General features: G+C 36.1%; 1 protein-coding gene across 1 annotated transcript in view; it reads left to right on the forward strand.

The window, feature by feature from the left end:
- Positions 1–1902: 1902 nt before the first annotated feature.
- Positions 1903–15109, forward strand: part of LOC141713978 (heterogeneous nuclear ribonucleoprotein Q-like) — a 25765-nt gene continuing 12558 nt past the window's right edge. Inside the window, exon 1 of the mRNA XM_074517529.1 lies at positions 1903–2053. Coding sequence (XP_074373630.1) covers positions 1903–2053 — 151 coding nt within the window. The remainder of the gene's footprint in view (positions 2054–15109) is intronic.

The following is a 15109-nucleotide window of genomic DNA, read 5'->3' on the forward strand; positions in this document are numbered from 1 at the left end:
CCAATTTTCATTTCCTCCATTTTCAAATTCACAATTTGAAACTCAAATAAAAATAGAATTATTAAAATAGTTTTACTAATAAATTAAATTTAAAATTTAAGTTAAATTTATTATATTAAATATATATATATTATAATAATAATATAATGGGTCCTACAAAATATGGGAAGTGGGCTTCTAGCATTGGATGAATGGGGGTCAATTTTTTTATAAAATCATTTGGGTGTGAGGTGGCAAGAATGTGTAAGTGGTAAGGGGAAGCCACTGGACATGCTCTTAAAGAAAAGTTTGCATATTTTTTTTTAATTTCGGAATAAATTTTTTATCTCGAATATTATATAATAATATAATAAAAATTAATAATTAATAACAAATATATTTTCAAAAAAAATTCATTCTACGTAGTTCGGATATAATAAAATTTCATGCTAATAAATTTAAACTCGAGTTTATATCCGAACTACTCTACGTAGTTAACGCGGTGTATAAATTTTTGGTTCTATAATGCTCAATTAAGCCGACAAGCGTGAGCGTGTGTGAGAATTGAAAATTCGAACACAGCATAAAAAGACCAGGAATCATTATTACCAGAGTAAGACAGACAGACAGAGAGAGAGAGAGAGAGAGAGAGGTGGCACAAAATAAAATAACATGCCTCCCAAGAAATATTGCAGGAATACTTTCTCCTATGCTTCCCTAGCAAGACGCCCCGCCCGAAAATCCAAACCTTCGTATCCTCAAGAAACCCTTAAACATGTTCAAGATTCTACCCCCTCCACTGTTATTCCCCAAAATCTTGAAACCCCATCACATTCTTCCACCAATTTAACGCCCCCTATTGTTGAAATTGATAATAGTAATATTCAAGATTTTAGTGAATCAAAACAAGAAACCCTAGTTGAGAAATAAAATGAGAGTGATGAAAAAAGTGTTGAATCTTCCCCCAATTTAATCCCTTCTCAAGAAATTACACCCCCTCTTGTTGAATTACCTCAAACCCTATTTAATGAGACTGAAATCGATAACGGTAATGTTCAAGATTTTAGTGAAATTCCAGGTGAAATGAAATAAGAAACCCTAGTTGAGAAATAAAATGGGAATGATGGTGGAGATGGAAATAGTGTTGGTGAATCTAATAATGTGGTGAAAAAGAAGAAGACTAAGATTGTGAAGAGGATAGTGAAGAGGAAAGTTCTAAGAAAGATTAGTCATGAGAAGGTTGAGGTGGTGAATCAGGTTGGAATGGTTTCGGGTAATATGGTTGGTGATGTTGAGATTGTGAGTGATGAGGGTGTTGGTGTGGAGGTTGAGAAGATTAATTTAAAGACTGTTGAGTCTGTGGTTGTTGAAGGCGGTGATCGGAATAGTAATGTTGTAATGGGAATGGGAAATTGTGAGTCTAGTGATGTTGAGAAGTCTGTGGATGGTTATGAGGGTAGACCGACGTGTATTGTGTGGTCGGAAGCTGAGAATTGTAGTGTTGTTGGGGGAAAACAAAAGGAGTTGGAGGTTTTCGAATTTGTGAAGCATTGTGTTTACGATAAAAAATTGAAGAGTTCTGATGGTCCTAATACTGATGATGTAATAGTGTAAAATGTGTCCGGGAGTTGTGTGGAAGGGAAGGTGAATTGCTTGTCAACTGAAGATTTATCTAAGGTTTCAGGTTTTGATGTAGATGTGGCTAATGAGAAGACAGGTTCTGTAACTGGGATTCAGTTGGAAGATATTGACAATCATTTTCAAGATCAAAATCATAATAATATCGTTGAAAATAATTTGGATTCAGAAAGTGGGGGTTGCAAGTAAGAGGAGGGGATTGAATACAATCACGAATTTGAAAGTGAGGATGACAAGCAAGATGAGGGAGTGAACATTCAAGAGAAATGTAGTGACTTTAGTGAAATGAAGGCAGAGACGATAATAGGTGGTACAATAGTGAGAGGGGAAATGGGAGCATTGGAGCGGCAAAGGAGGCGGAAAACTGAGATCATTGTTGGTGGTTTAGACAAGGATACAAAGGAGGAAGACATTAGAAATATATTTGAAGTTGTAAGTCATATGTCATAGACCTATTTGTATATTCGAGGATTCAACTCAACTCAAATAAGAATGTAATAAGTAAATAGTGGATTAATCATCAGAGAGATCTCATAATATAACATCTGTCAAAGAATAAAGAAACATTGTTCATCTGCAGACTTGAAGATTCACTGGAAGAAGTTCAAGAATTTGATCATGCCTCAGTGATATAAATCAAGATCGTGGATTTAATCAAGTGACAGAGATCTCGTCAAGGTATCATTTGTTACAAGGATTCAATCAGAATATCAAAGTCAAGACATGAAGAAACGTCACCAAAGTTAGTCACTCATGAACCAGACAGTACATCGAGTGTCAGCATTGAAGTGGCGGAATTGATTCATAAGTCTCAGTGACTTTCAGAAGATTGTCAGAAGAATGGATGCTGCTAAGGGTTAGTATTAAATCTCTATTAATTAATTAAGTCATATAATTTAATTAAGAAAATAAATTATATCTGCAAAGATTAATTTATTGATTAATTGAATTAAATTGATTAATTAATTTAGAATTAATATTAAGGATTTACAAGATTTTAATTGGTTTAAAATCTGCTTAAATTCAGCAAGACAATTCATTTGAACTAGTATGACAATCGGTATGACAATTGATAGTCATACCGAAAGTCATGCCAATACATTTAATTGTCTTATTAAAATTTCTGTTTAGATTAAAATCTGTTATTAATTCAGCAAGACAATTTATTTGAACTAATATGACAATCGGTATGACAATCTATAGTCATACCGAAAGTCTTGCTAGCTCATTTTTAATTGTCTTGCTAGTTGTAAACATTGTCCTACCGAAAGTCTTGCTAGCTCATTTTTAATTGTCTTGCTAGTTGTAAACATTGTCCTACCGAAAGTCTTGCTAGCTCATTTTTAATTGTCTTGCTAGTTGTAAACATTGTCCTACCGAAAGTCTCACAAGCTTAAAGGATTGTCATTCCAATTCAATCTACTCGGCTGTGTTGTTTAAAAAAAGCAGAAGACCAGTTCATAAAAAAGTAGTAGGCAATCAAACAGAATACATACTCAAGAACAAAAAGAAAAAGGAGCAGAAAAATATTACATCTCTTCTGCAACTTCAAGATCAATTTCTAGATTGTAAAGTTAAATCCAATCAACTAGAAATACTTATCTTGTTCTTGTGTATCAATCTAGCGGATTAAAATCCCTAGAACTTAATCTCAAATCGCATTTAGCATTTGATCTTTTAATTACAAAAATAGAAAAAGTTCATGTCGAATTTATTCTAAATTTGTAATAATTAATTTGAGATTAATCCCTTGTAACCGATACCGTAGTTGTAACACCTTTCAAGTTTAATAAAAGTTTTATTTAACTTGAATTTTGTTTCACAATTTTATTCCGCATTTTATTCGATTAAACGGTATTGTTTGCATTCAACCCCCCCTTCTACAAACAAATTGGGACCTAACAATTGGTATCAGAGCCTTCTGATTAACGTACAAATCTAGATCCTAGACTTTTGTGTTTCTTTCACTTCTTGAATTTTTTATTCACTCAAAAAATTCATAATGACTACACAAAAAGTTGGAACCGTTAAAATTCCACTTTTCGATAAAGAAAATTATGTTATGTGGAAGAAGAAGATGCTACTGTTTTTACAGGTCGCTAATCCCAAATATTTGCAAGTGTTGAAGAAGGGTCCAAAAATTCCTATGGTTATGGAACCAGAGGTAATAGAAAATGATGTGGTGATCACCAAAGCGAGAACTTATGTGAAGGATCCTGAGGACTTCTCTCCTGCTGAAATAGAAGAAGCTTCCCTGGATGCTAGCCTTCAATTAATCTTAGTAGATTCCCTTAATCCCCTGATGAATAGACATGTGATGAATTGTAAAGATTCCAAACATATCTGGGAAACTATTGAGATTATTAATGAAGGCACAGAGGAAGTTAGGGAGAACAAACTAGAAATCCTAACCTCTGAGTATGAATACTTTAAATCTAATCCAGGAGAAGGAATCACTGAAGTGTTTGAGAGGTACAATGCATTGATCAACAACCTGAACATTAATGGTAAATACTATTCCATCAGGGAGGTCAACAAAAAGTTCCTTTTAACACTGCCAACTCATCTCGAACATAGAATCACTGCCATAAGAGAAGCAAGAGATCTGAGTGAGATTTCTTTGGAAAGGCTCTATGGTGTGTTAAAGACTTATGAGTTGGAGCAGATTCAGCAGAAGGAAGTTTACGGGAAAGGAAGAGTGGTCAGCATGTCTACTGCTCTAGTAGCTGATGAACAACAACAACAACCACAATATCAACATCAATCTCAACAGTCAGAAAGAATGGTACAGTCTTCCAAGGTTGAAGATAATGTAATAGTAGCAGAATTTGATTCTCCTACTACAAATCAATCAGGAGATGATTATTATTCCTTGGAAGAACTGGAGCAATTGGAGGATGAGTCAATGGCCCTGATTGTCAAGAGATTCTCAAATGTCAGATTCAAAAGGAATCCCAAGTTCAAGTACAAGTCCAACTACAACAGATTCCAGAAAGGTGGATCTTCATCCTCTAACACCAGCAGTGGTGGGTATAAAACAGGGATGGTTGATCGAAGCACCATTCGATGCTTCAACTGTAATGAGTTGGGACACTTTGCCACAGAATGCAGGAAGCCAAAACAAGCTAGGAAGAACTCTTACGATTCTAATCAAAAGAGTAAATCTGAAAGGGCGTACCTGGCAAAGGGAAGAAGCTGGGATGATACTGACAGTGAAGATGAAGAAGTTGGGAATCTTGCTCTCATGGCTAGTAATGCAAGCACCTCATCGTCAAGAAAAGAGGTAAAATTTACTGATCCTGAATTAGTTTATCATCTAGGAGGTTCCTTAGATTGTGCTCGTCGTGATAATGAATTGTTAAATCAACAAATCAAAGACCTTGAGAAAGAGGTCAATAAATTAAGACTTGTACACATTAATCAAGATAAACTAAAAGAACAAGTATCTTTTCTAGAGAATAGAGTTGACTGTTATAGACAACTCGAAACTATTCTCAAAGACAAGATCACCGGTCTTGAGGCTAAGGTTAAAGCTTACTTTAATTCTTGTTCGAAGTCCAAAGAGTTTTACAATAAGCAGGCTGTTAATCAAACACGTGGAATAGGTTATGATTACAATGCTGCTATTGGAAAATTAGGCATAAACTCCCCTCCTCATGTATGTGCTAAAGGCAGGGAAGTACCACATGTGCTTAAGGGTGTTGATGAACCCCTCTATAAAGAATCAATTGCTGAACCATTTGATGAGACCTCTTTTATTATTCAAGAAGAAATCCGTGCTGAAGATAATGCTAATGGGAAAGCTGTCTCCAAGTCAAGTGTGTCAAAAGTTCCAGTCAAGGTTGTGAAAGCAACTGAGACTAACTCAGACACACATGAGTTGGATAACACAAATGCCATGTCTACCATGCATAAGTTGCCTATTGTTAATCCTTCTCATAAAGCATGTGGTGTTCCTGATTGTATGTCTTGTGCTTTTAATCTGTTGTTTGCTTATTTTAATGGTAAGCATGTTTCTAATGATAAGACTGCTCCTCGTCAGCATGTGAATAATAGAAAGCATGATAGGTCTAAGACTGCTAGTCCTCCTAAAGCTAGAAAGGAGATATTTGTGCCTAAGCCTAAACAGAAATTTGATAAGGCTGTTTTAAAGGTCAAATGTTCAGTCATTGAGAACGTTGAGAATAGTGAAATTAAGAATGTTGTTTTTCCTGATAAAGGCCAATTTTACAAGTATGCCGGACCCAACCAAGCTTGGGTTCCGAAGAAGTTCTAATCCATTTGTATTGCAGGGCATTAAACAGGTACAACCGGTAGTGTGGATTCTTGACAGCGGATCGTCAAGACATATGACCGGAGATAGAGCCCTGTTATCAAATGTGGTTGAGAAAGCTGGCCCAGTGGTTACCTTTGGAGATAACAGCAAAGGTTTAACGGAGGGATATGGCTGTTTGCTAGCTGGAAATGTTATCATTGAAAATGTATATGTTGTGCAAGGACTTGAACACAATCTGCTTAGCATTAGTCAGTTCTGTGACAACGGCTACAATGTTTTATTCGACAAGCTGAAGTGTCAGATTTTGCACAAGAAAAGTGAAAAACCCTCCTTAATGGGAATCCGGAAAGGAAATCTGTTCGTAGCTGACATGAACTCTGGAAGCAATCTTGAAGTCAATTGTTTCTATGCAAAGGCATCGTCAGATGAGAGTTGGCTATGGCACAAGAGACTTTCCCATCTCAATTTCAAAACAATGAATTCTCTTGTCAAAAGAGAATTGGTAAGAGGTCTGCCTCAGCTGGAATTCTCTCCAGAAGGACTATGTGAGGCTTGCCAGAAAGGAAAGTCAAAGAAAGCAAGTCACAAAGGCACTGACACATCTTCCATAACTGGTGTTCTGCAATTATTGCACATGGATTTATTTGGTCCAGTTAATATCCTTTCTATGTCAAAGAAGTGTTACTGTCTTGTGATAGTTGATGACTATTCCAAGTATACGTGGGTTTTATTTCTTCACTCTAAGGATGAAACACCACAAGTTGTGATTGATCATATCAAGATGATTGAGTTAGATTCTAACGTCCCTATTAGAGCAATAAGGTCAGATAATGGGACAGAATTCAAGAATGCACTTCTCAATGGATTCAGTACAGACAAAGGGATTACCAGACAATTTTCAGCTCCTAGAACCCCTCAGCAAAATGGAGTGGTAGAAAGGAAGAATCGTACATTGATTGAAGCTGCAAGAACGATGTTAAGTGAATCAGGTCTTCCAATGTACTTTTGGGCTGAAGCTGTCAATACTGCATGTTATACTCAGAATCGAACTCTAATCAATAAAGACTTCATGAAAACTCCGTATGAGATTTTGAATGAACAGAAACCTTCTATCAAATACTTTCATGTATTTGGGGCCAGATGCTTCGTGCTCAAGGATGGAGATGATCGTCGTGGTAAGTTCGAGGCAAAGGCATATGAGGGTATTTTTGTTGGATATGGAAGAAGATCATATAGAGTGTATATCATTGATCAACACAAAGTAACTGAAAGTGTCAATGTTACATTTGATGACACTAAACTCCCTAGTATCCAAACTGAAGATTCTTCTGAGAAACTGAAGTTTGATGATACGTCAGATTCAGAATCAGAACATGGTCAAGAACCTGAGGTTGTTGCTGGTGAAGAACCTGTTAATCCTGATGATACTCAAGGTAATAGTGATGGAAACTTTGGCAACAATGGAGATACCACTGCTACTGACGGAGAATCTTCAAGTCAACATGGCAACAACTCAGGGGGAGATGCTGAAGGATCATCTAGTAGGACACAACATCACAATGAATTTCAAGGCGAATCATCAAGATCAAATCTTCCAAGACAGACTGTCTGGAATAAAGCTCACCCTTTTGAGTTGATTATTGGTGATCCAGATGTTGGAGTCAGAACTAGACGTGCTACTCAAAATGAGTGTCTGTTCTCAGGATTTCTTTCTGAGATGGAACCTAAGAAAATTGAAGAAGCACTGACTGATCCAGATTGGGTGATTGCTATGCAAGATGAACTCAATCAGTTTGAAAGTCAACAAGTCTGGAAACTGGTACCTAGGCCTGTACACAAGAAAGCTGTTGGTACTAGGTGGGTATTCAGGAATAAACTAGATGAAGATGGTGTGGTTACAAGAAACAAGGCAAGACTGGTAGCTAAAGGGTATTCTCAAGTTGAAGGCATTGATTATGATGAAAACCTATGCTCCAGTGGCTAGACTTGAGGCCATCAGGATATTTCTGGCATTCGCAGCATTTTCAAACTTTAAAGTTTATCAAATGGATGTCAAGAGCGCCTTTCTGAATGGAAAGCTGGATGAAGAGGTATATGTAGAGCAACCTCCTGGTTTTGAAGATCCAGATCATTTGGATTTTATCTTCTTTCTTTTCAAGGCTATCTATGGGCTAAAACAGTCTCCAAGAAAATGGTATGACACTCTCTCTGAATTTCTTATTGAAAATAGCTTTATTAGAGGTGTCATAGACAAAACTCTCTTTTCTAAAACACATAAGAAGGATACTATATTAGTCCAAGTCTATGTGGATGATATAATATTTGGGTCTACTAATGATAATCTCTGTAAGAGATTTGCTAAGTTAATGCACAGCAAGTTTGAAATGAGCATGATGGGAAAGCTGAAGTTCTTTCTTGGATTACAAGTAAATCAAAGATTAGATGGAACATTTATTTGTCAATCCAAGTATCTCAAGGAACTCCTCAAAAAGTACAATCTAGAGGATTCTGCATCAGCAAGGACTCCATCAACTACAGCTGTCAAGCTTGGACCATGTGAAAACTCCATTAAGGTAGATGTCACAAGCTACAGAGGTATGATTGGCTCGTTACTCTATCTTACTGCAAGTAGACCAGATATTATGTATGCTACATGTTTATGTGCAAGGTTCCAAGCGGATCCTAGAGATATTCATCTCGTTGCTGTTAAACGAATCTTAAGATATCTTAAGGGAACCCCAAATCTAGGTATTTGGTACCCTAAAGAATCTGGTTTTAACCTTGTCGGATATACAGATTCAGATTATGCAGGAAGTGTTGTTGATAGGAAAAGCACCTCAGGAAGTTGTCAATTCCTAGGAAGCAGGCTAGTCTCTTGGTACAGCAAGAAACAGCAAACAGTTTCCAACTCAACGGCCGAGGCTGAATATATTGCTGCTGGAAGCTGCTGTGCTCAGATCTTGTGGATTAGGAACCAACTACGAGACTATGGCTCTGTATTGAACAAGATTCCTATTTTATGTGATAACACAAGTGCAATAGCCATCACCAACAACCCTGTGCAGCACTCGAGGACAAAGCACATTGACATCAGGTATCACTTTATTAGAGAGCACGTCATGAATGGTACTGTTGAACTATTTTTTGTTCCAACAGAAGAACAAATAGCAGATATTTTCACTAAACCACTTGACGAATCCACATTTACCAGATTAGTCGGTAAATTGGGCATGTTGAATAGTTTTAGTGATTAATTTAGTTAATATCTGAGATCTGTTCTTGAATGAATTTACAAATGAATTTTTCATAAATGAAAAATTCATTTGCAAATTTATGTTATCATTTTATCATATTTCTTGCTTATTTCTATGTAATATATATTATCTTATCTATTTTTATTTTCCCTTCTTGTTAATTTAAAATATCTCAGAATATTTTATTTTCTCTAAAAATATTTTTCTATGAATTTTATTTGCTAAAATTCAACAGAAATCTATTTTGGAATAAAAATAATAAATTCTGATATATTGTCTTTGGTTCTGTAAATATTATAGGTCTGTATTTCAGTTTTGCTATTTTGTTATATAATTTCTGTACATATTTGAGTGTCTTTCTACTGAAATGACAATCGGCAAGACAATTGAAATTGTCTTGCTGAAAATCATTTCAGTACTTATATATATATATACTTATTTTCATATTAATTCTGTGTGAAATCCTTTTATTTCCAGAATGACAATCGGCAAGACAATTGAAATTGTCTTGCTGAAAGTCATTTGCGAATATAATTGTCATTTCAGTGTTTTTCAGTATAGTTTTATACTGGCAAGACAATCGGTATGACTATTGATTGTCTTGCCAGTTATAAACATTATATATATATATATATTTTATTTTATTTTATACTGGTATGACAATCGGTATGACTATCAGATTGTCATACCAGTTATATATTATCACTTGTTTTATTCTTATTCTTTTCGGTTATTTTCTTTCTTTTGCCTGGTATGACAATCGGTATGACAATCCAGGATTGTCATACCAGCTGTTATATAAAGGCGTTTGTTGTTTTTTTTAACCATCACAACAGTTTTTCTTTTCTTTCAAAAATTCGAACAGTTTCCTCATTCTCTCTCTTCTCTCTCTTCGATCAAAAACATCTTCAAATCTGTTTTGATTCTCCTTTGCTCGAGTTTTTACTCAGCTTACTAATTCATCACTTTGTGGTATATACATACAAGTATATACATACAAAGGTGCTGTTGAATTTTTGTTAAATCTATATTTTATTTCGATTTGTGTTTGTTGATTTTGAGCATTTTTATTTCTTATTTTAATTTCTGATTTGTGTCATTTGGTCTTTCAAAACTGTGTTTGTGAGTTAGGAATTTTAACGAGATACATTTCTGTCTAAATTTTTCGATTATAATTAATTTAATTCGAATTATTAAATAAATTTAATTAATTCGAATTTTCTTAATATTATTCTTAAAATTCTGAAAGCGTGTGTCTTATTATTATTTTAAATGGCTCTCAATTTCCAAATTGTCGCGCATAATCAGGTTGGTTATTTTAATCCGGAAAAATGTGATGTTGAAAAATTTAAGCCATGGATTAGATTTTTAAATGACCATTCGATTGTTAGCTCTGCTATTAAATCAAATGTGATTTTAAACGTCGATCTACTTAGACTGATTTGCACAACCTCTACTGTGGCCGATGATTCAAAATCTTTTTCATTCACCGTCGCAAACACACAGTATGTAGTTGATGAAACAGTCGTCAATCGTGCGTTAAATTTTCCACTAGACAATTTCTGTAATTTACCCTCTGAAAATGATATCACAAATTTTTTCAATGCTATTCACTATCAGGGGGTGATCAATTTAACCAAACTTTCTAAATCAAATTTGGTGTCTGAATGGGATATTTTCTTCGATACACTTTCCAAAGTGTTTGCCAACTGCACAAAATCCAATTTTCATAACATCACTTCCACTCTGCAGTATATTGGTCTTGCGGTTGTTTTCAATCAAAGGATCAATTTTGGCAAACTACTTTTTCCCATTCTCTTGAGACGTCTAACTTCTGCTTTACGTGATCATTCTACAAATCGTAGGGTATCATGTTACTATGCTCGTTTTCTCATGCTTATAGCAGATCATTTTCTCACACCTGAACACAAAGCCCTTTTTGCTAACTCTGCAGTAACCGAACCCCCTCCAGTTAGCAAAAAGATTTACACTCGCCAAGACACAACCTTCAAATTCATGCAAGTTCCAGTACTTGTATCTGCTTTCATGGCCAATTATATTCCCTTACCTATTTTCAATCTTCCCGGCCATGAACAGCAACATCAACCTCCAGTGGTTCAAGCCACCCAGGCTCCTCCAACATCAGATGCTCTTCCATTATAGGTAGTAATTCCTCACTCTCACTCCCTTCCTACTTCTGTTGAAAGACCCCCAGTGGTTGATAGGGCTGACCATGAAGTTGTAGAACCACAGCTTCAATCCCAGGTCATAGAGCCAAACACAGAGTCATATTCTATCTCAACCTCTCCCCCACTGTCTAAAATGTTACCCAGAAGATTACTAGGAAGTAGTACATTGTTAAATATGAGTGAACCCTCAGCTCTGCCTCCTCCTAAGAAAAGAAGAACATATTCTGAGGCATCTGAAAGCCCATCCTTGTCCTCCCAACAGGACATGGACTTTGAAATGGCCAATGAACAGTTAATAGAGGCATTCTCTCAACAGGATGCATCTATTGAAATTCGTCATAGGGCCATGGCATCTTGTACTGAGTCAGGCACAATTCCATTACTCACAATGGAACCATACACTTCCCCAGATCATACTCAGGACACACAGCGAGGAGTGCACGTAGAGTCGGTTACAGTGTCTGCCATAGTTACGGCAGAAGAGCAGTCACATGCTTCAGAGGGAAAATCTGACTCTCCGCCATCCTTAATAGAGTCATTTTCTCCCCTCCCAGATCAAACACCTCTGGCTCCCTTATGGGATTCTCCACTCGCAGATTTATCTGGAGAAAGTGGAGGGCAACTCGGTCAATCTATCCCTGAAGCAATTCAGACATCTATTCCAAAAGATTTGATAGTATTGACTGAGGATCGGGACTCGCGAATTCCCATTGCACCACCACTGACCTCTCTTGAAGAGGCTAGGGTGATTTTTAATGCAGGTACAGAAGAACAGCAACAGGAAGACTCCTCACGAGCAATTATATTGAGAGAAACACATGCACGTGAGGTGAGTGAACCAAACACGAGTGAAATTCAGGTGAGAGCACACACAGACACTGATACTGTAAACCTGTTAGCTCAGATTGTTGCCCTAAAAGAAGAACTTGCTAAAAGCCAAGCTGAAGCTCAAGCATTCAAAGCACAAGTGGTTGAACGGTCTTCTTCTTCCACCTCTGTCAACAATCAGCTTGCAATCATAAGGAATGACATCTCAGATCTAAAGACTACTGTAATACCAAAGCTCAATTCTATTCAGGACACTCCAATTTTATCAGCTGATGACATATCCAACTTCTGCTCTCTACACACAAGAATGACTTCTCTTGAAGACCTCGTTGAGATGAATCATTCACTGGACTCCTCAAGATTTCTAAAGATAGAGACGGGCATGGAACATCTCAATGAAGGGATGAAGCACCTATATTACATGATCAAGAATTCTCATTGCCCTAATGAAGAACAAAGAACTTATTTTGAAGGACCGTCTGGTGGAGGATCAGGCTCTGGAGGTGATGGAGGTTCCAAAGGAAGATCAGAAGAGGATCCCTCAACTAAGGGGGAGAAGAAAGGAAGTAGTGCCAAAGGGAAAGAAAAAGATACCTCTGCTGGAAACAAAGGAAAGGCTGATGATGTCTACTACAGTGGAGAACAGGATGACTTTGATATTTTTGACATTCCCACTGAACCAGTTCAGGAAGATAAAGATGGGTTATTTGAAGCTGAAGAGGAAAGTGATTTTGAAGATTGGGAAGAGGAAGATACAGTGGATCCTATGTTTGAGAAAGAATTTCAGGAGGAGCAGTCAGAGATGAAAAGAAAAGAAGCTGAACTCAAGAAGGTCTCTCAGATCATTGACAGGAGGAAAGACATACAAAGAACAGAAACTCTTCAAAAGCAACGTCTTCATGACATTAAGGCTCAAGAAAGGAGAAGAGATGTCAGACTAAAGATTGGTGAAAAATGGGATGAAGCTAGGAGAGTACTCGATATGCCTCAGCTGAGCACTAACAATGATAGGCAGTTCTTACATCTTCTTGACAAGCTGGAAATCTCAAATCCTAACAATGACATGTACATGAATGCTATCAAGACTGAAGTCTCAAGGATCACAGCTGCTTTTGATAGATCCCTAAATGAGATGAGCATTTTTGTATATTGTCAGAGTGAAGGATCATTCAAGGTGTCACTTCATCTATTTGAGAATCGTTCTTTGTCAGAGATTTGGGTTCTTTTAAACAAAGTCAAAAGAAGCTCAGAATTGAATGAAGTTCTTCGAGAAAGGCTTAAAGAGTTTGCCAGCAGGGCTAGTCCTCAAGTGGTCAACAATCCTCATCAGGTGAGATTCTTTAAGTCTGATTGTCTTCAAATCTGTCAGCTAGATGTACAATCTCTTAAAGACTACTCAGCTAAGCATCTGGTCTGGATGGAACATCATTTGAGAACTGCTGGATATTCATCCATGTTGAAGACTCAAGCTGCTGACTTGATTCAAGCTTATTGTGAAAAGAATGTTAAAAGGTACACTCAACTCAAGAATAAGCTGAAGTCAGTTGGAGTTCAACCAGTCAGACCAGCAAGCTTCACTTCAGAAAAGGATCGTGTCTTTGACAAGGAATTGCTTCAAGATTTAGAAGAAGGTGAAGTCAGAAGAGAAGACAACTGAAGTCAATTAGCTCAAAACTCAATGTAATATGATTAGAGCTTTATGAATCAAGATAGTCTAATGTAGTTATATGTTCAGGCTAGAGGAACATCTATCTTGTATTCACTTGTAAATTTCATTTGGAATCTGGAAAATGTTAAATATAATCCAGAACTTTTCTGCTATTTACTTTACATTACTGTTTATATCTTTTTCTTATTTATTAGTTGAGTTATCCTCTAGGTATTTGTGTGTTATTATCTAACAAACAAATAGGGGGAGATTGTAAGTCATATGTCATAGACCTATTTGTATATTCGAGGATTCAACTCAACTCAAATAAGAATGTAATAAGTAAATAGTGGATTAATCATCAGAGAGATCTCACAATGTAACATATGTCAAAGAATAAAGAAACATTGTTCATCTGCAGACTTGAAGATTCACTGAAGAAGTTCAAGAATTTGATCATGCCTCAGTGATATAAATCAAGATCGTGGATTTAATCAAGTGACAGAGATCTCGTCAAGGTATCATTTGTTACAAGGATTCAATCAGAATATCAAAGTCAAGACATGAAGAAACGTCACCAAAGTTAGTCACTCATGAACCAGACAGTATATCGAGTGTCAGCATTGAAGTGGCGGAATTGATTCATAAGTCTCAGTGACTTCAGAAGATTGTCAGAAGAATGGATGCTGCTAAGGGTTAGTATTAATTCTCTATTAATTAATTAAGTCATATAATTTAATTAAGAAAATAAATTATATCTGCAAAGATTAATTTATTGATTAATTGAATTAAATTGATTAATTAATTTAGAATTAATATTAAGGATTTCAAGATTTTAATTGGTTTAAATCTGCTTAATTTCAGCAAGACAATTCATTTGAACTAGTATGACAATCGGTATGAACAATTGATAGTCATACCGAAAGTCATGCCAATACATTTAATTGTCTTATTAGAATTTCTGTTTAGATAATTAAAATCTGTATTAATTCAGCAAGACAAATTTTATTTGAACTAATATGACAATCGGTATGCCAATCTATAGTCATACCGAAAGTCTTGCTAGCTCATTTTTAATTGTCTTGCTAGTTGTAAACATTGTCCTACCGAAGTCTTGCTAGCTCATTTTAATTGTCTTGCTAGTTGTAAACATTATCTACCGAAAGTCTTGCTAGCTCATTTTTAATTGTCTTGCTAGTTGTAAACATTGTCCTACCGAAAGTCTCACAAGCTTAAAGGATTGTCATTCCAATTCAATCTACTCGGCTGTTGTTTAAAGAAGCAGAAGACCAGTTCA

The sequence above is a fragment of the Apium graveolens genome, chromosome 3, assembly GCF_009905375.1.
Source record: "Apium graveolens cultivar Ventura chromosome 3, ASM990537v1, whole genome shotgun sequence".
Lineage (NCBI taxonomy): Eukaryota > Viridiplantae > Streptophyta > Magnoliopsida > Apiales > Apiaceae > Apium > Apium graveolens.